Source organism: Taurulus bubalis (genome assembly GCF_910589615.1).
Source record: "Taurulus bubalis genome assembly, chromosome: 18".
NCBI classification, from domain to species: domain Eukaryota; kingdom Metazoa; phylum Chordata; class Actinopteri; order Perciformes; family Cottidae; genus Taurulus; species Taurulus bubalis.
The window spans coordinates 6,580,714-6,602,272 of record NC_136606.1 but is presented as its reverse complement, the minus strand read 5'-3'; the positions used below and the strand labels follow the sequence as shown (position 1 = coordinate 6,602,272).

Here is a 21,559-nt window from a genome sequence, read left to right as displayed (position 1 = left end):
ATTTGCAATGGCTGATATCTCCTTTTTTTTAACTTACAGTAGGCAAATCTTTTTTTCCCAGATGGGTTTCACTACATTATTCATGCAGTGTTTCAAGTTTTTGTGTTTATTCTTTCGTCTTGAGTTCTCTTTGGGGAATTTACTTGCAAATAGGTTGGAGGGAAAGGGTCACAGGTCCTAGGGTTAAGGGGTAGAGCTCATACAAGACTGTAACTAGTGAATTTGTACAACCAAAGAAGTCTATTTTGTGGTTCAGGAATAATAAAATTTACTTTTCATTTAAGAAGCTGATTCACTGGGTAGTGTCATTTGTGCTCGATTATTCCACAAACTATAATAAACTGATTAAATGTAGGAAAAACATTTATGTGAACACGTTCACCAACTTCAGTGTGTAGACAGAACTCGCTCAGCTAACAGGAAGAATTTGAGGAAGTCTTCTCTGTCCGGACGACTTCCTCTGCACTGGAGTAAAGGACAGCGCCCGAGTATTCCTCTGCAGAGACAGAAAAATTCAAAGGTTTATGTTTTCCTTTTTTGCAATTTAAGGCTTGTTAATCCATCCCTAATATGTTCCTGGCAACAGCATAAGTGATTGGTGAGTTGATGCTAAATAAATTATTTTCTATAAACTTCTGAGCACATCTAATAAACATGATATTTTAAGTGGAGATCTCTATTCTTGAGTCAAGGACACCTTTACCACCATTCACTTCATGTTATCTGATGAAATAAGCAGTCGTCCATTAGATGTTAAACAGAATAAAGAGAACCCACCCTTTTCAGCATTCTGTAGCGGGCGTTGTAGAATGACTCTGCGCTGGAGTTCTCAGGAAGAAGCTCATCTTCTTCCAGAAGCTGCGCTGAAGACCGCCGACTATCCTTCCCCTAAGAGCAGCAAGGAAGCAGGTAACTCCTTGCTAAAGTTCATTCACAGCTTTTTTACAACACGTATCGGACTAAAATGATTTCCTCCCCATTGCTTCCCCGCTGAGTGGGATTTATAAATGAGGCATGGACCTTTTACGTCCATTATTTGTGTGAAGCTTTATAGAAAACTATACAGAAGCATTATTTTCTAAATGTGTGGCAGACTCACTTGTTCAAGGGTCTTCTCCATAGTTATGTCCAACTCCTCCTCAGGTACCGGAAAAGACTTCTTATACCAGTTCTCAAATTCTGGGACATAATTGAGCAATATATATATTTTCTGAGCTTTTAAAAAACAAAAAGGCACAAATGATTCCTTGAAAGCTCTGAGCTGTGTCAGGGAAGAAGAATATATAAGATATCTGGAGGACTGACCAGAGAGCAGGCGTACTCGGCACTGATCCACAAGGTGTTGACAGTAGTTGACCTCTGCCTTGATGTTACGCAGCACCTCATATCTCTGCCGGTACCGGCCCTTTAGCTCTCTCAGCTGCATCAATAAAGTGGCATCTGGCTGCTCCTCAGTCACCAAATATTGACCTTCATAAAAAATGTATTCACCTCTTTAATCCCAGATTTATCAGACGACGAAACAGCCACATTATGCAGAAAAACCTTCACCGTACATTTTAATTCCAAATATGTAATTGAACATTTATTTGATTCAACAGGGAACATGCAGAAGTCTTGTATGCTCGGGTATGCCATTTAAAAAGTACTAGTATAGGAGATCAAGAAAGTCAAATTATTCCTTGACATTAAAACCTTTTTAGGACAAAGTCAGTATTTTGTATAGTCAGTATACTGTATAGTAGGTCAGTCTACCAAAGAATTATGGTTAAGTCATAGTATATAGCATGCCATTTAAAAGTAATACAAAGTCATCGTATAATGTCATAACAATGTATTATGGTATTCCACTTCTTTAGGAATATGAAATACTTCGTATTAGGAAAGACACGGTTCCATTGAGAACACAAAGCATCTTCCACTTCATGAATATCCTCATGAGTCATAATGGTATGAACACGAGTACCTTGGCCTCCTGGCGTCTCCTCCTGCTGCTGCCGTATCGAAGCCGCGGTGCAGTCGATCTCTCTCTTGACAGCGTTGACCTCCTCACTGAGCTGTCGAAGAAGACTGCGGCGCTCCAGGAGCACGGTCTTGTTCTCCTTCAGGATGCGGTTGATCTTGCTGCCGAGTCCCACTTTAAAATCCTCAAAGGCTTCAGCTTTGGGTAGAGTAGAGCTGGGAGGAGACGGCAAACTCTTTAGGGTCTAGGTTCTAACATGACAGCGTGCACAATCCATTTATAGGACGACCAGCGATATCCGAGCCCACCATTTAAAAGATAAGTCTATATTCATATCGTACACATACTCCAGATGGAAGGGTTCATTGCCAGGCGGTTGAGACTCCTGTGTGTCCTGGCTCTCTGTGTCCGGTTCATGCGACTCCTCTTCCCGCTCTGGCGTCTGGACAGAATTCAGCTTGGATTTGGAGGCGCTCTCCAAACGCTTCCTTGAAACTGGACTCTCCTCTACCGCTCTCTTGCTTTGGCTGGACGATCGCATAGAGTGTGTCATCAGGAGAACTAAAGCAGTGCCTTTTAATAACTGGACCTAGGTTGGCTTTTCTTTGTTCATTCATCTGGTCAATTTGAATTATCATTAATTTGTCTTTGTTTGGAACTACAGTTCTAAATAAAAAGCATAAAGTTGCCATGGAGTCTAACTCATAGGATGTTCACTGTTTACCAACCTCGGCTTGTCCTTAGACTTCTTGGTTTTGGTTGAACTCGGGCGCTGGGTGTTCTTCTGTGATCGTGGGGACGCCTCAGTGCTGCCTCTGCTGTCCCACTCCTAAAAGAGTTTACAAAGCAACATCGAATCAACAGCACAACAGACACATAGAAGTACAACTATAATTTCCCCCGAGATGCAGTGATCAGATGGAGACCGACTTTGATGGCAGCTTTGTTTGCACTTTGGTCTTTCTCCACCAAGTTATAGGTCTGGCAAAGCTGAGCCTTCACCTCCTGCCCCCGTTTCCTACTCGCACACACAGAAACAGAATTCATTGTTTACCATTGACAAATAAAGCTGGTTCCAATTTTATTTTTCAAACAAAGCACTGCATAAGGAGGAGGAATATTTCAAAAGGTAGATGCTACTCACTGCACAGCAAGCTTGAACTGAGCGAACGCCGCTAGGACCTGCCTGATACTTACAATCTGCAATTAGATGTCATGGACAGAAATTTAACCCCTTTTAAAAAGGACAATTTTAAGCCAAATTTTATCAGAGTAAGTATTATAGCGATGTGTTAGTTTCTCACAGTGATTTCCTCCAGGCTGCCCTCTAGGTAGCTCTGAACCTGGCTGTGGATCTCAGCAAGCTGGGCCTCAGACAAAGGCTCGTACATGTTGCTCGGTCGGTTTGCCTGGTAGACGGCAAATAATGGAGATTTATCTTCAATTATAAACCAGCTGAAGTATTTTTCTTATGTTAAAATAAACATTAGAAAGCACTGCCTTGTACTAAAACATACTATGCGAGTTACATACTTATTCCAAATTATAGTATTTCAAGTAATTTACCACTGAATAACAGAAGATGTGACAAAGTGTACATTAGATCAGCTCAAAGTTTTGACAGTATACCATGGCAATAGACTACACATTATATAGTATAATGAAATATATTTATAACACTTTCCTGCTAGCTCTACTCACCAGTGTGTTTTGGATTGACAGTTCCTCTTTCAGCATTTGTACATCCTTCTTAAGTTTCTTGATCTGAGCCTAATCACAACAGTACATTTCATGAATCACTCGGTTTTCTGCAGACTTTCAGAGAACAGAACACAATGCAGACTGTAAACAAAAGTAAGACACATTTTTACTCATGTAGGACCTCCCAGAGTGTTTTTTTGTGATGTGTAAAAAAAGTGAGAGAACTCACTGCTGGATCGTTGTGTTCATTAACAGCAGGGTTTGTCTGGACGCACTTCATTCTGCTGGCAAAACGCAAAGTAGAGAGCTGCAAAGAATATTGATTATCATCCAAAGCAGAGAGAAAGAGACTGCTTTTTGATTTATAACAAATTCCACTACTTACCGTTTCTTCCATCTGTGCAGCCTCACCATAGATGTTGGCCACGAGCACAGTGTTGCAGTTCCCGCCTACAGAAATGGACAACTGCAGTATATTATACAAGTTTTACAACAGAGAAAAGGACCACTTAAATGTCCAAATACAAGCTATTGGCATTGTTAAAACCCCAAAGCCGTGGCAGCCTCACCCAGCGAGTCTTTAAGGGCATGAGTGAGCTTAGTCTGCCTGAAGGGAACATGGTCTCTGCGACGGTCTGCCAGGGCCAGGATGGCCTGCTCCAGGAACGACAGTGACTTGTTGATAAACATCGCTTCCTTTAACATTTGACCCTCTGACTGAAAGAACAGAAAGGTGAAATGAAGAAAAAAGATAATGTTACATGACAAATCATAGAGAATAGCTTATGTTTCACTTTGACTGGAGGATAAAAAAAAAAGCCAAGACCTTATATTAATATACATTTAAAATAGAATACGATGTCAACATCCCATCTGGACATAACCTTACGTACCTTATGTTAAAGGTACCTTTTAATGGCTTTTCAGCATGAATGTCTATTTGTGAAGTCAGACGTTCTTAAACTCACCCCAGTCTTTCCCACCCTCTCGGACCCGGCCAAATCCACCAGATTCAGCTTGGAGGTGACGTACTTGGCATCCGACAGAGTACTACGAGAGCGAGACTGCAATCAAGAAAGACATTTTCTCCAACTTAAAAACTGTACACAGGAAAAGGCATGTTTGAGCAGCAACGCCACAGTAAAAACCAACAAACATAGCAGTAAGCTCTCAAGGTAATACCTCTATATGCACAGTGAAGATGCAGTGGGACCTGGAGGAGTTCTTGTTTAAGGCATGTGATCCAATAATGTGATTCAACTCACCCTGAGTAAAGAAAAAACAGCTTTACCATGGTTACATTTTCATTTCATTCATCTCTAAAATCATGAGAATTACACTGCTCCCACCCTAGTCAACCACAACTGATTATGCATGCAAAAAACTAAACCCAACAACTTCTATTTCATAATAGAAACTAGGCAATGAAACATTAAAAACGGCACAATACAGTTTCTAGGTAAATTAATTATTCAAATACAACAGGTTTTTTACAGCTGTAAACATCAGACTGCACCTCAAACAGCAGGTTGAGAGCCTCCTCTTCAGTGTGGACAGGATGAAGAGACAGACCTCTGATGAACACGCCTCCTCCCGGCTCCTCCATCACCACCATGCCCCGAGGATATGGGCATGGTGAGCCTTGCGATGACAGCAGGTCCACCAGGGTCTCGTTGTAGATCTCCAGGTAGGACAGGTACACAGAGAAGGAGTTCTCGGTCCTTTTCTCCACCTCCCGAAACACCTGAATGTCATATTAGAGATTTTATTTAAAATGAAAAAACAGATTTACTTAAAATGGAGCCGTCAGAGATAAACATTTTCACATGATGCGAGCTACCTCCTGAAGGGCCCGAGGAATGATGCCACGCTGATCGTATGAGTCTGTGGATCCTGTCATGGTGTAGGTCTTTCCCGCCCCCGTCTGCCCAAAACACATCACAGTACCTGAAAAACACACAACAGAAAACACTTATACAATCACGAAAATCTCCAAAATTAGACGAGACACTTTCACCAATATCAAAACCACAAACCTACAGCCCTGTAGACGGCATGAATGTGAATATGCTTACATCTGGTATTAATACTTGACTACACGCTGTTAGTTTTATGTTTCTGAAGGATCTACCATTATAGCCATCCAGTGCTCCCAGTACCACCCGTCGGCACACTCGGCCATACAACTCCTCCTGGGATACATCCTGCAGGACGCCTTCCAGCCGGAATGACCAATAGCTCGGCTGACTCTTCCTGGTGTCCCAGGGCTTCTTGGAGTCTTTCCTTGGATGGATGTTCACCGTCTGAGGGGGAAAACACACAAAACTACGTTTTGAGTGCACAAAACACCAGGATTATCATGTCACATGATGTCCACTGTGCTGGGAGGTTCCAGGACTAAAATATTGTATCTGAAATGTGATCAAATTTGTATTCAGCTAGATGAACCAGCTAATATACCTCCACCTTCATTTATGAAATATGCTCAATTATATTAGGAGATAAGTAATATCTGGCAAAAATGTCAATATTTGGAGTAAAGTTATCCATTAAGGACATGATGTCACACGTTTTGACACACTTTAATAAATAAGTTGAAGGTCAAAACGTCTTGGACAACAAACTGAGATAATTCAATGACTGTTCATCTATAAATCCTTATCTTGATGAAATATTGATACAAGAGGGGATAAATTAAAGGAACAACCAACACAAAGTGGCGTAAACGAATGAAAATCATAGTCCTCATGAAGGCAGGATTAATAGCAGAGCTGATACAGACGGCATTCGTTTTAACTAGGTATACCCAAAAAACGGTATATAAATAAACATAAAACCAATATAAATAACCAAGGTTATTGTGATTTTGAATTAATCTGTTGATTACTTAATTGTCTGGTCTATGACATAGAACAAAGGGGTGTCTTTAGTGGCTTGTTTTGCCCAAACAACAGTCTAATACCACAATATATTCACTCTCAAAGACTAAAAGAACCACTAAATCTGAGATGCTGAAAACGGCATCAGCCCAAAATAAAAAGAAAGATATATCGACATAAAAAACTGAGATTAAAAAATAGATGTATTTTCTGATTTATCAACAAAGCAATAGGTAAGTAACCTAATCCCATTAATGATGGCTGTAGTCCATTTCATTGCCCTGGAACTACACACCTGGTAATCAATCATCTAATTAATTGCACCTGTGCCTCTATGGTTATGCCACTTTAAATTGTTTGCCATGAAAGAAAAAGGGTTCAAAGCTAATATGGTTAGATTTGTAGAAGTTGACCAAAGCATGACGACACACATTAATCCAGTAAACGTGGATTTAGTGCATGCTTCCTGGGTGGAAACTACCTTTCAATCAGATTCAGACAGTTTTAAAAGTGGTTTGGACTTTCTTCTTCCGGAAATACAGATTAACATGTTGAATCTGAAGCCTTTAAAACAAAAACAATGGCCGTTATTAAAATTAACTTGAAAGTTACAACTAGACTTGTATTTCCGACTGGCATTTTTTATTTTATTTAATTTAAATATTAATGATTATGTATCATTTATTATTATTTTATTTATTTGTATTTCCGACTGCCATATTTTCCGACATTGTGACTTAATTGCGTCTCACCTGTCCGTCTGGAAGACACTCCACGACGTGTCGGGAGAAGTTGGCCGTCGGTCGGATCCGGACAAACACTCCGACCTCGCGAGCCTTCATGCCAGCTTGTCTCCAGAAACACGACACAAGCTGCGTCACTCTCTAAATGTGTGAACTAAATCCACACAAACTACGAGGAAGAGGGTTGTTGTGTGTGTTTTTTACCATCTTCCGTGGCCGCCGTCTGTGGTTGCCATTCAGCGTCATGGTAACCATCGGGAGCGCGCACGCAGCGTGGCAAAGTGGCAATGGCGGCGCGCGTTGTAAAATTAAAATATATATAATTAACAATAGTTATGAGTATATTGTTCTTCAACAAATCAATTATTAATGATATCATATAAATGTCTTATTTAGTAAACTACTGAATGTAAATTGAAATGGATCTTTAAAATACTGTATTGTATGACAACAGAGCTGAACCTGGAATTTATGAATTCATTGATTAATGTATGCATTTGCGTCTGATTAAGTTAATGCACTTATTACTTTCATTTGGATTTAAATAATAAATATATTGTGTTTATAAATCAGGTGTGCAGATAGGAGGCTAATCTATGATCAAGATGAGAGGACTCGCACTGCTTTTTTGCAACATCTCAAAAGATATGGAAGAGAATGTAACTTTCCAATTATGTTGATTGTATAACTCTGTGAATTAATTCTCATTTGATAAATTATGTTTTTTACTCACTTTCTATTATGGAACGGGTTAACTTATTGATTATGTAGCTGCTGTGTTTGAAATCCAATGTCCATGTCCTTACTATCCAAACCGGTATGTCTGATTTCAGTAGCCACAGGGTGGTATGGAAACCACTTGACACAATAACCAACTCATCATCTGTATGTGGGAGAAAGTCATTTCGCCATGTTCCATGAGATAAGTCAAAGTGTGGCGAGTGTTACATATTCTTGGTAATGGTGTCACCTGCTTTGGGCAGTTTGATTTGTTTCAATAAAACTTGAGGAGTTTTTTTTGCCTGCCAGTTTCCACAATGACTAATCTGGCACAAAGTCTGGGCAGGAAAAGTTTGACTGACAATGAGGTTTATGGATGACAATTTGTCTTTTGGTATTTTTGGATTGGCAGCCATACAGTTTTTAAAGAAAGGTCCTGTAAGGACTGTTGGACGTTTGAAATAAAAAAATCAATGAATAGATAAATAAAATTTCAAAAAGAAAAGGTGGACTTTGTAATTAGGCTGAAGCACAAAACTCCACCTACTGACATGGACTCTATAAAGCAGGTGAATGCACAGATAGGAGGCTGATACATTCAACATGGGAGGGCTCACACTGCTCTGTTTTTTGGGATTATTTCTCACAGCATCAACTCTGGTGAGTCAAAACTGGTGATTTCCTTCAGATGATCTGACCTCAAAAGATATTTAAAAGGACAAAACGCTAACTTTAACATATACTTTGATATACCGGTACTACTAAACTTAAACTCTAGAATATTTTACTTCAGATTGTTTTCACTGTAAAATAATTCTAACGTCATTCCTTTGCTTTCGTATAGATGTCAATATGTATATTGATACTACTCTGATGTAAAACAACAAGAAGAAGAAACTTTATTTGTTATATTACATACTTTTTACATACATACATGACATTTGGTCTCTGCATTTAACCCATCCATAGACATTTAGGAGCAGTGGGCAGTGCAGAAATACATTTTATTTTGTATAGTTTTTTAAAGATTGAAACTAATCAGTAGAGGTCGAGAGGCATGTGTCATACTGGTGCTATTTCTATTTAGTTGCTTTGTTTGTTGAAATCCAATGTCAATGTCCTTTGCAGACAATCTGGCACATGCAGACTAAGTAAACACGGCCGTGTCCTTGAACTGAATCATTCTAAATGCAGAGTTCATACACATTCTGACCAATGGATGTCCATGACTTTTCCAGGACTTTAAACCAAAATTCCATGCCCAAATATTTTCTGAAATCTTGTTGTGTATACATGGAAAAAGTGAGAAAATGTAGTATTTAAACTAACAATGAGAATTCCAAAGCATACAGTACACCTTACATGACACAAATGAATGAGAGACAATAGTTTGATTAAAAGAATAAACATGTATATAGATGCCTGTATGTATGCCTGCTTATATTTTGAGCATCTTTCTTTGAAAAGCATATTCATTATTTCAAACTCAGCGTAAATGAACGACATGAGCACATGAATATAACACATTTCCATGACTTTTCCAAAACTTTTGGGATTTTATTTTTCTCAAGGACTTTTCCAGGCCTGTAAATAACCATTTTAAAATTCCATGACTTTTCTAGGTTATCCGTGACCGTAAGAAGCCTTCAAATATTCGTGATCGGTTGCCACCAGGGGGTCACACACCGTGGAGCAGTGCCGATATGACCTTTAACAACACAAACTCATCAACGGTGGGTATTCTGTGTGGGAGGGAGTGATGTCCCTGTTCTCCAAAAGTGCCACATGTTCTTGGCGACGGGGTCAGTTTGATTTGTCTCGGTGAAAGTTGATCTCCAATTCAAACAAAAGGTTAGTTGAGGGCCGCTGCAGAGAGGAAACAGAATTAAACTACAACTAATGTCTCTACACATCTGATGTCATAAGAGATGAAATACTTTTTTCAGCATTCTCTCTTGACATGAGTAGTGCTTCTTATCTTGTGTTATCTACAGGATCTGCCAGTTTCAAAGAAGATTTTTCGAGTTATCCAACCGTGCCCTTTTACTACAACATTTTTACAATTTTGTAATTCTTGTTTTTTATCTAACGTACATTCTTTTAATATTACTTGAATTTTACTTTGCAGGCCTCAGACATCACATTTCAATTCTGATATACATTTTCTTTTTTTTAAGATGAAACAGGTCTATTAACTGTTTATTTTTTGCATACATTGACTAAAATGCTACAGCTGTTAAAAGTTTTCAAGTCTTGATCTGTAATGTATTCCTGAGATGTCAAACGTTGTAATTTTGCAACAAATTATGGTTTTCTGGTTCCATCTGCATGACAATGTTGTGTGTGTGTGTGTGTGTGTGTGTGTGTGTGTGTGTGTGTGTGTGTGTGTGTGTGTGTGTGTGACCTACAGAGAGGACACTAACCCAAAGGGTGTCTACCGCTTTTAGCACTTTCTGCAGACCTTTTGCGGAAACAAGCAAACAAGCAGTGTTGGGTCATGGGATTAGGGTCAATATTTACGGTACCTTCTTAATAAAGTGCAATGCTTTTCCATTTCAGGTCCCAGAGAGACATGGTCCAGATAATACAAGTGCAGAAGTATGTAGACTTTTCATCTCATAATGAAGCATCATAATAATATTTTTGCTGAATTAATAGATAATACTTACATCCCTGTGTTGTTGATTATTTTCTCCGTCAGTGGGAAGGTACTTGGAAGGCAATTAAGAATTCTCATGGGTTCCCACCACCTTCTGAGGGAGAGGACGCCCAGGTAGGAAACTGTTCAGGACTCAAGGAAAACTAAATGCATAAATAGCACCAATATATATTTATCATTCAATGTTGCATGTCAAATAGCATGTCATAGCCGGTCAGTAAACCTTTGGGGTCGAAAGAGATTCGTCCAATTTAATCAAATTCCTTCAATCAAAAATGCTTATTATTGTCTAAATTCAAGCTTCTCAAATGTGAAGATTTCCTGCTTTTCTTTGTGACATGTGAGAGTAAAGGAAGGAATTTGGAGACATCATCTTGGGCTCTGGGAAATCTGAATGGATATTGTTCACTATATTATAAAGTTCAGACAAAAACATGAATCAGTTGTTTTTGTGTGATCAAGCGATTTTTACATCTGCTAACAAATATGCCCAGTTGGACTTTGATATTAACCTAAATCAGCACGCGTTGTGTAATAGACTCCACCTACTGACACGGCCGCTATAAAGCAGGTGTTTGGACAGAAAGGAGGATGAATTAGGATCAAGATGAGAGGAGTCACACTGCTGTGTTTGGTGGGATTCATCCTCGCAGCCTCGGTAAGGCAGTGTGTTAAGATGGTGGCTTCTCCTGGATTTACATAGAAGGGAACCTTTGCATTTATAATGGAGCATTCATCATACTGCTGCCGTCTCTATGAAACTGGTTTACTGATCATTTTGCTGCTTAGTTGGACATCTTGTGTCAATGACCTTGCAGAAACCGGAAAAAAAGGCAAAAGGATATTAAGCAAACAGTCAATGTTGTGTCTTTGGTTTAGGGTTTTTGTATATTTTAACTCAAGTGCTGTATATTTCAATTTCAGTTGCCTACAGGAGGCACGGCGCCGCTTGCAAATACGCCACCGGAGGTAGGTGAAAAGCATGGCCGCAGGAGAACGTGCACGAGGAAGCAGTAGTCAGTGGAGGAGCATAAAAATTGCTGAATTATTCTAATAGTGTTCGGCAGTGGTGCGAATTATAGGCAGTTGGCATCACTGCAGAAAAACATGGAGACTTTTAAAGTATTTGGAACATTGCATTTATTATTTTGTTCACCGTTAAAAGGTAAAACCAATAAAAGTGAGGTGATGTATTTCACTTTAAAGCTGTGGACTTGAGCAACGTCAACAAATTAAGAGATACGGTTTTAGACTAAAACAATAATCAAGATTGTAACCTTCATGAAAGTAGAATATACATCACGGTGGCGTCTGAAACTACATTAGTTTTACTGCAGCTGGTGGACTTAATAAACTGTGTGTAGATTAACACTCTTGATCTTTTTTAAAAAGCATCTTAAAAACAATGTTTGTTTGTTTTTTGACTTTCCCTTTTATTCCCTGTACGCTTAAATATGCTTGTTTTTATGTGTGTATTCTCCTTGTGAAACACTTCATAATTTTGTTTTGTAAAGCACTACATAAACTTTAGACTTTGTTCGGTGTGATGATTACAACATAAGCAGGTCTCACGTGTCTCCTAATGTTCATTTTAAAGGGTTAATACCCCACAGAAATGAATACAATGCCCACAAATGCGTGGAAACTTGAATTTCATCGTGTGAGTCGGTCACATAGCATTCCCTGGGCAAAGATCAAAACGCACCACGACTCTGGATAACGGGGGAAATGAAGGCACGGGTTTATGGCGGGGCATCGCACTGAAACAGAATTAAATATTCTCAAAAGCAGTCTCTAAATGCTTTCGTTTATCTACAAGAAAAACAACTAACTAACTTAGAGACACCTTATCATATAGCATGCTCATATTTTAGAGGTAATTTCCTGAGATGTTTGTTTTCTTCAGCCCACTGGACATCCCTACGGTCATTGGCACTTTCTTGACAACAACGTTGGTTTCGCGCCTGAACCAACAGACGCAGCCGTGATCCAGGTAAGAAACTATTCACTCGCCACGATCAGCGTTTGTGATTTTAAGCTGCAGAACTTTAAATGAGTCGTTGTCTTTTCAGGGGAACCACTGAGGACAGACGGCAGCGGGGCCGAGCAGACGGCAGCATGTCTTAAATCAGATCGAAATGACAATTTAAGTGATTTGTTGGAGTTTCTGTCTCCTTTAAAATAAACATTGCAAGTCCGTTGTGTGAGAAAAAAGGTTTTTATTTGTTAATATGCTTGGTATAAGGTCATTTGAAACGTCTACTTTTTCCAAAAAGAGCTGAAACTTTTGATAATTTTTCCACGCTTTGTCAAAATGAGACACCAATTAAGTGATTATGGGAGGAGGGATAGCAGGTTAACACAGGTCTTCAGTTTACAAATGGACACCACCTTTTCTGAAAAAAAAAAAAAAAAAAAGGACCGTCTACAGTAAATCCCCAATTTCAACATTTAAAGATTCAGACAAGACTTCAAATCACAAGGATCACTTTATTTTTTGTGTTCGGCTCTCTTTTAGTCACAAATATTATCTACGTCCACCCAAAGTGTTCCAGCAGGGATCATCTCTCCCTGACATCTTTTATGGAAAGGACAGAAACATAGAACATAAATCCAGTTCTTTACCTTTTTAAACATAACTATACTTGTAGTAAAAACCCTTTTGATGTTTAACGGGGCGCACCACTGTGTTGGAAGTGGGTAGTAGTACTCTGTTGGTTTGGTGACTGTATGTTTTTACCGATCAGTAGTTGCTGTAACTCTTGAGAAATTAAGTTATGCACAAGCTACCTGCTCTACAAGGGCTGACACAGCACGTATACTTATGACGGAAGCCTTGATAAAAAAAATAAAAAAAAGAAGTCTTAAAACTGAGATTGAAATGTAGCACTTAACAAATAATAAAATAACTTGTGAACTCAGTATGGCCCAAAGAAAAAGACAAAAAAACTATGCTTTTAAAGTGGTTTCCCGTCATTTTTCTTGATAGTGTAACATCTGGTGTCAAACCACAGTAAAATATTTGTTACAAAAAGAAAAGAGAAAAGGTTTCAGATTAGAAACCAGCTTTTACTTTCTATTTATCTGATGTCTAAAAAGACCAAAACAAAGTAGGGGCAGCAAAATCTAACAGTGGATATAAAAGACAGTTAGTCGTTGCAATCACCAGGCAAACTACAACAGCACTACATTCTTGAACAGAGGGATTATTTCATTTGTATATGGGGGTTTCTTTTTGTCACAAAGTGTTGAGATCCAGAGGCAGGCAGCAGCCCGTGAGACAACACGCAAAGTTCTCTTCAGATGACAAAGCAGTTTCTATCAGTAAGGCCACTTTATATAGAAATTCTAAATGGAGGACCACAACCTATCGCTTCTTGTCCATAGATCTTTGCAGAGTGTCATCATCACGAAGGGAAATAAACAAAGCTTCAAGTTTCTAAATTAAAGAGCCTGATGGCTGGCTTGTATATAGGGGTGGGGGTGGGCTGGTGTTCGCCCTATTCGCCACCACAGCAAAAAAAAAAAAAAAAAAAAAAAAAAAAAACTCAGTCCACATTGTCACCACCAGCTATGCTGCTGTGGCGGTATCTCCCGAAGCTCCCCACAGCAACTCAAAGACACACCCCAAAATACCATGTGCGATTGGGTCATAACGATCTTGCAAAAAAATAGATATTCTCACAGAAGTTTGTAAAATCATCTCGCCTAAAGTTATCCTCTGTGGCTTTATCAAAGCAAGTTGAAGTCCAGAGAAAAGTTGCGCCACACAACTGCTGCTCTGAGTACAATCCACAAAGTCTGCTGTAGCTGCTGCAGTTTTGTACGTTTGGGTGTATTTTTGCCAATTCCTTTTCAATTATTCCCTCTTTCAACAGCCCCTTCAGATGCAGTCCTTCAGTTTTGCCAACCAATGTCTGTAAAGTGTGTTACTTTCGATTTTTAAAAGGGAGTGTCACTGTATGTGTGGTGCATGTATATGAGGCTGTGTGTGAGAGTAACCAGTGTGGTGATGGTGGCACGGTGAGCTCCGTCAGGACTGCAAGTCAACACAGCTGGAGATCAGCTTCCTTCGAGGGGCTGGGCCGGACCTTGCTGAAGGGGCCAGGGGACGGAGGGAAGCGGCTCTACTTATCCCCCAGGATGGCGTACTGGTTGTCGAGCTGCAAGTGCTGCAGAGAGGCGGTACCGGTGCCGGTCTCCTCTCTGCGGTTCCTGTGTTTCACCACCTCAAAGGTCTTCTCCATTTCTCTGTCCCTGAAACACAGATGGGCAGCGCTTCAGTCAAAGCGGCAACAAGGCGTACGCCGCCATCTTAAACCAGCTGTTGTCCCTGAACGCTACTTACTTGCGTGTCTCCACATGCTTGGAGGTGGCCATTAGAGAGGGGAACTGTGTGTCACTGAAGATCTCAGGGGGCCCCTGGGTGGGGCCTCGTCTGTTGGTGGTCAGCCGAGCCCCCGGGGGGCGATATACGCCAGAAGGCTTCGACTCAGGCTCTTCTACTTCCTCTGCAATTAAAAATATGACACTAGTTTGAAAGAAGAACAGATTTTCCAGGTACAGAATATTTTGTTTATGATTAAACCAATTAAAAAAACGTTTATGGCTTTGAACACAGGCCAAATCCAGCTAAGTCATAGGCTCCCATCACCAGACAGTGACCATACAGTCACCCATAATTAGCAAGAGTGCTCAATATATATGAGCTCAGTGTTAATGACATCACTAGGGTGGGAAAAGCCAACGAGGGCATATTTTAAAAGCACACGAGCGTTGAAGTTGGTTCACTCACCGACAGGTGCAGCAGCAGGAGTCGGAGCAGCACCAGACTTGTTCCAGGGACCGGACATCTTGTCTCCGCTGATCAGAATGATCTCTCCATCCTCTCCGACCTCCTCCTTCTCGTACTCGTCCTCGTCCTTCTCGTCACTGCAAACAGCCAAATGGCAGTTGAGCTAAGGTGAACCCAGGATTCGCTATTAAGGATGCATTTTTCTAAAATGTAGATCGGCTTGTAAAACAAGTTGATTATTCAATTTAAGGGCACATATTGTTTTGTATTTCGCACTTAAATCTATTACGTAAACCATTATGTGCAGTAAGGACTAACTAAGGATGGAAGAAAATAGCGTTTACACATTTTATGCTTAAAAAAATGTTCTCAAAGAATTTCCTGCTGGCAGTTAATCTTCAATCCAAATAGTAAGGAAGCCTCATCATAGCTTGATAATGGGGAGTAATGGCCATTTCATAATTGTTGCTGCCAACAATAGTATAGCTAGTTAAAATAAATGGATGGCACAAGGATGAAGTGTAAATCATGACAACCACATACATATTCCTTACCTTATCTGCAGAGCCTGGAGCCGGAGCCCGCTGTAGTCAACTTCTTTCTGCTCGAACTCTTTCCATTCCTCATCCTTCTGGACAGAAGGGCGCATTAAATCTCAACAGAAAAAAAACACATCTACATTGACAGCATTGCAACAAAGCCAAGCCTCTTCCATTTTCAGTCACATCGACACAATAAATAGTCAAAAACGGGCCATAACAGTTTGGGGGTCAACGTCACCCAGCAGAGTGACTACTTCTTTAACCTTAAATAAAGAAAACCAAGCTTTATTACGTGATCATAATAATGTTTAAAGCAAAAAAAAAAAAAAAAAGACCGGCAAGCCCACTGAAAACTACAAATGGCGGCTCGGCCTCACGTTAGTTGGACAGCCACGATTCAGAGGGATGACAGCCTCGTCATGCACTCACAAGGCCTTTATCTGCACGAGTTCACAACCGGGCCTCAAACGTTTACACGTAACAGATAATGTAGACACAAAGCGGAAGATGGGGTCGTAACAATGGAGCGCGCGAGGCGCAGCTCGCGGAGATAACCGTCGTGTGACGCCACAATGTGTGCCTGTAGGAACCATATGCTAGCTAGCAGCCGGCGTTTCCTCCCTACACGTCAGAATAAAGCTACACTACGCGTTTCATCTTCCTGGATTAAATGGTAGGGGAAACGTTAGAGAGGTTGGAGCAAGCGGGCTAAAATTAAGCAGGAAGCAGATTATGACGAGATGCCAAATTTGACACGACACCGGTATCTGGAAAAGACGGCAGAGAGAGAGAAAAAAAAAAAAGTTGCCGGAGAGCAACGATAGCAGTTACCTTCTCAATAGGCGCGTCTTGATTGTCGTTTTTTGTGGGTTTTTCTTTCTCCCTCTTGGTCTTTTTGATTATAGCCGTCGTGGGCCCGACGACGGGCTCTTTGGCCTTTCCTTTCTCTTTCTTCTTCTTTTTATCCCGCTTGGCGAAGAAATCGTCCAGGCTCTTCTCCGGTGGTAGATCCGCCATTTTCAAAAGAGCAACGTTAAACTCGTGAGCTAACCGAGCAATGACAAATGTGGGAAAACTGCTCTCCGAGAGGCGGGACAGCTGTTCAAAGGGACGGAGGAGATGGGCTCGCTTCTCGCTCTGACGGTTTAACTTCTGCTACAGGCTGATAAAAAAAAAATGTCCACCCAATTGAAGGCAATCCTGACAACCATGCCATGCACGGGCTATTTGACAAATCTGTACCGTGACCCGGAAGTACCTCGGCCCCACACCGGAAGCAGTTTGAGTCAAAAGAAAAATTGTAACATTTTCTCATATAAATCAGTCCATATTTCGAAATCTTCTAAAAGTTACATGCAAGACATATTTAATTACATTTTAATTGTTGAAAGAGACTTTTTTATAAACTTTCAAATATAGTAACGTAGTCATAAGTAATTTTATTGCTATTTATCTACTATCTAGTAGTTGCAATAATTCCATCTAATGTATATCATAATCAGTATATATGATTGTAAAACATACATTTAATCTTCAGAAAAAATAATCAAGTAAAAGTAATAAAACATGTAGAAAAGTATTAAGTATAGAAGACTTTAAGATAAAATAAGATAATCATTTATTAGTCCCTCAGTGGGGAAATTACAGGATTACAGCAGCACTGCTCACAAGTGAATAAAGAATAAAGAATAATAAGAATAATAAAATAAAATCAAGTAATATAAATAAATATAAATAAGCAGTAAAACAGTATAATATTAATATACAGACTGAATAGAAAAGTATATATATATAAAAAAGTACTTAAACGTAAACGTATTGCACGTAATATTGCACCAGGTGAATGCTAAAGTGACCAAGTTCAGATCAAGTGTTCGATTGTCAAAGTGGTCTACTGGGAGCTCAGCTGGTTGTGCAGCCTGACCGCAGCGGGGAGAAAAGATTTATTTAGAGAGCAAAACTAAAAAAGTGCCATATTATAAAGTAAACAAAGCAAACATTAAAGAGGTTTCGAAATGTCCCCCTTCAGATTGTTGTTTTTTGTTAATCTTGCTTCAGAAGTATTCTAAAGTAAAGGAATACAGGTGGTGCCTTGATATACAGCAATGCATCACATTGTCTTATTTCTGTAAAAAGCAAAAACTACCTGCAACTGCTGAAAGTGTTGAGTTGCATAATATAAAAATAATAACCTTGGGGTACATGACAACCTAGGCACAGTATCTTATTTTAAGAAAATAAGAAAATACATTTAATTAATAGTGTAATTAATTAAATGTGTGAACTTTCAGGAGCAATACAGTTATAAGCTAATTCCATTCAAGAGGGATGTCTAATCGACATCAAATAAATAATATCAAAGATATACAAAATATATGATTATAGCTTTGATTTACCAGCCCCTAACTTTTACTTAAAATATGGCTTTTGGTTAACTATCTCATAATTTTGACTTTAAGTCATACTTGACTTACAATGTTTTTTATTATTGATATTTCATTAATATTTGTATTTTCCTTCAATTGTTCTTTATTCTCCAATTACATCTAAATGTCATAACATAGTGCTGTATAAAATATTGTATGAGTTCTTTATATCATGTTGGGTATTTCAATTTGTGTAAAGTTGAATCAAAGTGATGGTGGCTGCAGACAACATGGCCTCCATCACAAGCCTCAACAGTCTTCTCACTTTCTTAAAAACAATTGTAAGACACTAATTATTTTTGATAATCATGACTTGTAATACAATGAGTATTTTATATTTGTCATTCCTAGCATGTTATCTCTTGTTCCTGTCAGAATTGAGCTGCCATATATATATATATATATATATATATATATATATATATATATATATATATATATATATATATATATATATATAACCTTCAAATGAATCTCAGAAGAATATCAAATATTTCATATGCCTGCCATTTCTTTTTCTTTTCAATTTTTATTTCAAGACCGAATTCTCAGCCTGACCATTTAGTGACAGGATGCATTCATGACGTAGTTTACAAAGGAGGCTAAAAAAGGGAATTCTAAATAGATGAAGTTGAAACAGCACCTACACATTGTATACTGTATATGGACTGATAATAACATTCAATAATGTTTTTTAAGAAACTTTAAACTCCCGCATGTATTTGGATCAAACTTGCCAAACAGAATGAGGCCTGTCATTTATACACAAGACAAACAAAAGTCAAACTGTCATGTTTTGCCAGATTTGAACAAACCTAAAAATCGGTAATTTGAATTAAGCCTCTCCCCAACAGTAAAGCAGGCTTGTAAACAGATTATTGAACTGACGTCATATCCACAGAGCTGGAGGTCACTTGATCACACGCAGCACTGGTGCACAAAGAGGAAATTCCAGCCACAACAATGGATGTGCTGTGGTCGGCAAGACTGTTTACACTGCTTTGTTATGTAGTAGGTCGGAAAGTATGTTGTCTATCTAACACGTGCAGTGCAGGAAGTCAAATATTAGACCAAAAAACTTGTGTTAAAACTCCATCTGCCATGGTCATATGAGGACATGTCCGTTGATTGAATTAAAAACAAATCAGTCAGAGTTTTTTCTTTGTTTTATTGCTCAGCGGTAAAAAGTACAGTGTATACTACAGTACAAAAAATACATAATGTTGAACACTGCTCCATCGTGCCACTGAACGTTTTGTAAAATATCCACTTTTGAGCGTGCAAAACAAGAAGCCCAGCTGTGAGCATCCAATGCGAGAAATATCAATATGTTTAGGTGTGTAATGCAACATCACCGTTTGAATCTGTGATTTCAGAACAACATCTCACAACGCACAAAATCTTCAGCGACGTTAGAGGCAGGCAGCATTGATTATTGAATACAACTGCAGCAATGCAAACATAAAAACTGATGATAGAAGGACCACAGGTTCAATAATTAAACAAACATATTCAATCTTTTTTTATTTTATTAAACTGCCTCTGTATGTGCTCACAGTAAATATTCAGCATACATTATTTATCTCAGTGTTTCAATTGGTCAAGATTTTTGACAGCCTCTAACACATAATATGTGGTCCAGCAACTAATTCACAATCATTCAACGAATCCAGTTTGCGTTGATGGACAAACACGTTGTTTATGGAGGGAGACATTTACAGTAGCAAGGTTGGTCTAAGGGTTTCCTACAGCGCTGAGAAACTCGATCTTAACCTGGGCTGAAACCAGTAGCCACTCCACGATACAGACAAGATACAAACAGACACACACACACACGCACACACACACACAGACACTGACAGAGAAACAGATAAAACTGAGCTGAAAGTGATACGAAGTCTTGTTTGACTTAAAGTAACAGTGATACTTGGTTACGGGGGGCAGCAGCTTGCATGCACAAACAGGGCCTTCAAGCACACACATACTGTGTATATATATAAATATATATAACGTATTCTCAACGTAAGGAATTAAGACATCTATGTGGCCCCTCTTAAGAGAAGCTGGTGACTTGTGGGGGAAAGCCACCTGAAGTCATTTGACCAACATCTCTCAAAGCTGCTGAATGCATACGCCAAATCACCCAAATAATCTGCCCAAATCAACCATTGAAATCTGGGCCCATATTTATCAAACTGCTTAAAGTTAAAATGTTTGACTTATCCTTCACGTAAACTTGCAAACGTAAGAACAAAAGCTATTTATCATAACAATGCTCTTACATTTAAGAGAACACGAATAATGCTTGAATTTGCTTGCGATCACTTTCCATGCATTAAAAAGCATTTTTTTATGCATCTACAAATGCGTACTATAAATAAAATGTGGTACTTTTATTATTACTTACATATCATAAATATATTCTGTTGTTCATTTCAATTAAAGTGTACGGTCAAATGTAAGGATAAAAAAGAGTGAAAAGAATGAAAAATGGGGCAGATGTACAGTATTCCAGCTTTATGATTAATCATGTGATCACTTGAGAGTTGATCTTAAAGGTTGCTCCTACACATTGATCTACGTTGCTTAATAAATGTGTCTTATTCTTGGCTTCTACAATGACTTTTTTACTCCTAAGATTGCTCTGTAAATTATTCTTAAATGTGTTTCTCAGTTTGATAGATATGGGCCCTGATCCCACATACAGTTTCATTCCCCCCCCCCCATAACGTAGGTGCTATATTCAAGTTCAACAGGCTATAAGTATTTTAGGATTGATCTTAAAGGAAAAATAAAATGACAAAGAACAGCTTTAATGTTTTCATAATACGTTTCTCTCTCGAAAGCAAATTTCACGTGGCAACATCCACAGTGCGCTCACTGTAATGAAACGAAACCACGTATAATCTGTATTTTATAAAGACAATAAAAACCTTTTATCACAATTAAGCCTTTTGTAGAAAATGTACATCAGAAAAATATGCAGGTGCATCCTCGAATAGTGTCTGTTCACACCTCTCCTCTTTCAGGTTGCCTCTTTGTGTTTGTCATATACAGTATAAAGTCAAAGTCTCTGAATATTTAGCACATTTATAAAATAGACAACAACAGCAGGGGGAGTAGAAGAGGAG

The 21,559-nt window shown here is 39.0% G+C and overlaps 2 protein-coding genes across 4 annotated transcripts; both read right to left on the bottom strand.

Annotated features, from left to right (window-relative positions):
- Window positions 1–409: 409 nt before the first annotated feature.
- kif9 (kinesin family member 9) lies at window positions 410–7,385 on the bottom strand (the record flags this gene model as incomplete). Its single annotated transcript, XM_079234229.1, has 20 exons — window positions 410–496; window positions 778–888; window positions 1,100–1,179; window positions 1,306–1,470; window positions 1,967–2,204; window positions 2,412–2,490; window positions 2,692–2,792; window positions 2,894–2,981; window positions 3,108–3,163; window positions 3,268–3,372; window positions 3,665–3,733; window positions 3,894–3,971; window positions 4,050–4,114; window positions 4,234–4,381; window positions 4,633–4,728; window positions 4,847–4,930; window positions 5,181–5,408; window positions 5,505–5,611; window positions 5,796–5,967; window positions 7,296–7,385. 20 exons carry the CDS (start codon window positions 7,383–7,385, stop codon window positions 410–412), a joined length of 2,247 nt encoding a protein of 748 aa, XP_079090355.1.
- Window positions 7,386–14,224: 6,839 nt separating this feature from the next.
- cdv3 (carnitine deficiency-associated gene expressed in ventricle 3) lies at window positions 14,225–17,038 on the bottom strand. Of its 3 annotated transcripts, none has more exons than XM_079234357.1 (5): window positions 16,834–17,038; window positions 16,015–16,091; window positions 15,461–15,597; window positions 15,014–15,176; window positions 14,225–14,922 (listed from the first exon to the last, which is right to left on the bottom strand). In XM_079234357.1, exons 1-5 carry the CDS (start codon window positions 17,017–17,019, stop codon window positions 14,793–14,795), a joined length of 693 nt encoding a protein of 230 aa, XP_079090483.1. In that variant the 5' UTR covers window positions 17,020–17,038; the 3' UTR covers window positions 14,225–14,792. The 3 variants fall into 3 exon arrangements, with proteins under 3 accessions (XP_079090483.1, XP_079090484.1, XP_079090485.1); XM_079234358.1 differs by having other exon boundaries at window positions 16,015–16,088; XM_079234359.1 differs by having other exon boundaries at window positions 16,015–16,082.
- Window positions 17,039–21,559: the final 4,521 nt, after the last annotated feature.

Bases quoted from the DNA above. Each gene is read 5' to 3' on its own strand.
- cdv3 (XM_079234357.1), bottom strand. From the start codon at position 17,019: ATGGCGGATCTACCACCGGAGAAGAGCCTGGACGATTTCTTCGCCAAG. The intron at 16,092-16,833 runs GTAACTGCTATC...CCTTCTGTCCAG, and splicing joins AAGACGCGCCTATTGAGAAG to AAGGATGAGGAATGGAAAGA. The intron at 15,177-15,460 runs GTGAGTGAACCA...TTTTAATTGCAG, and splicing joins TCCTGCTGCTGCACCTGTCG to AGGAAGTAGAAGAGCCTGAG.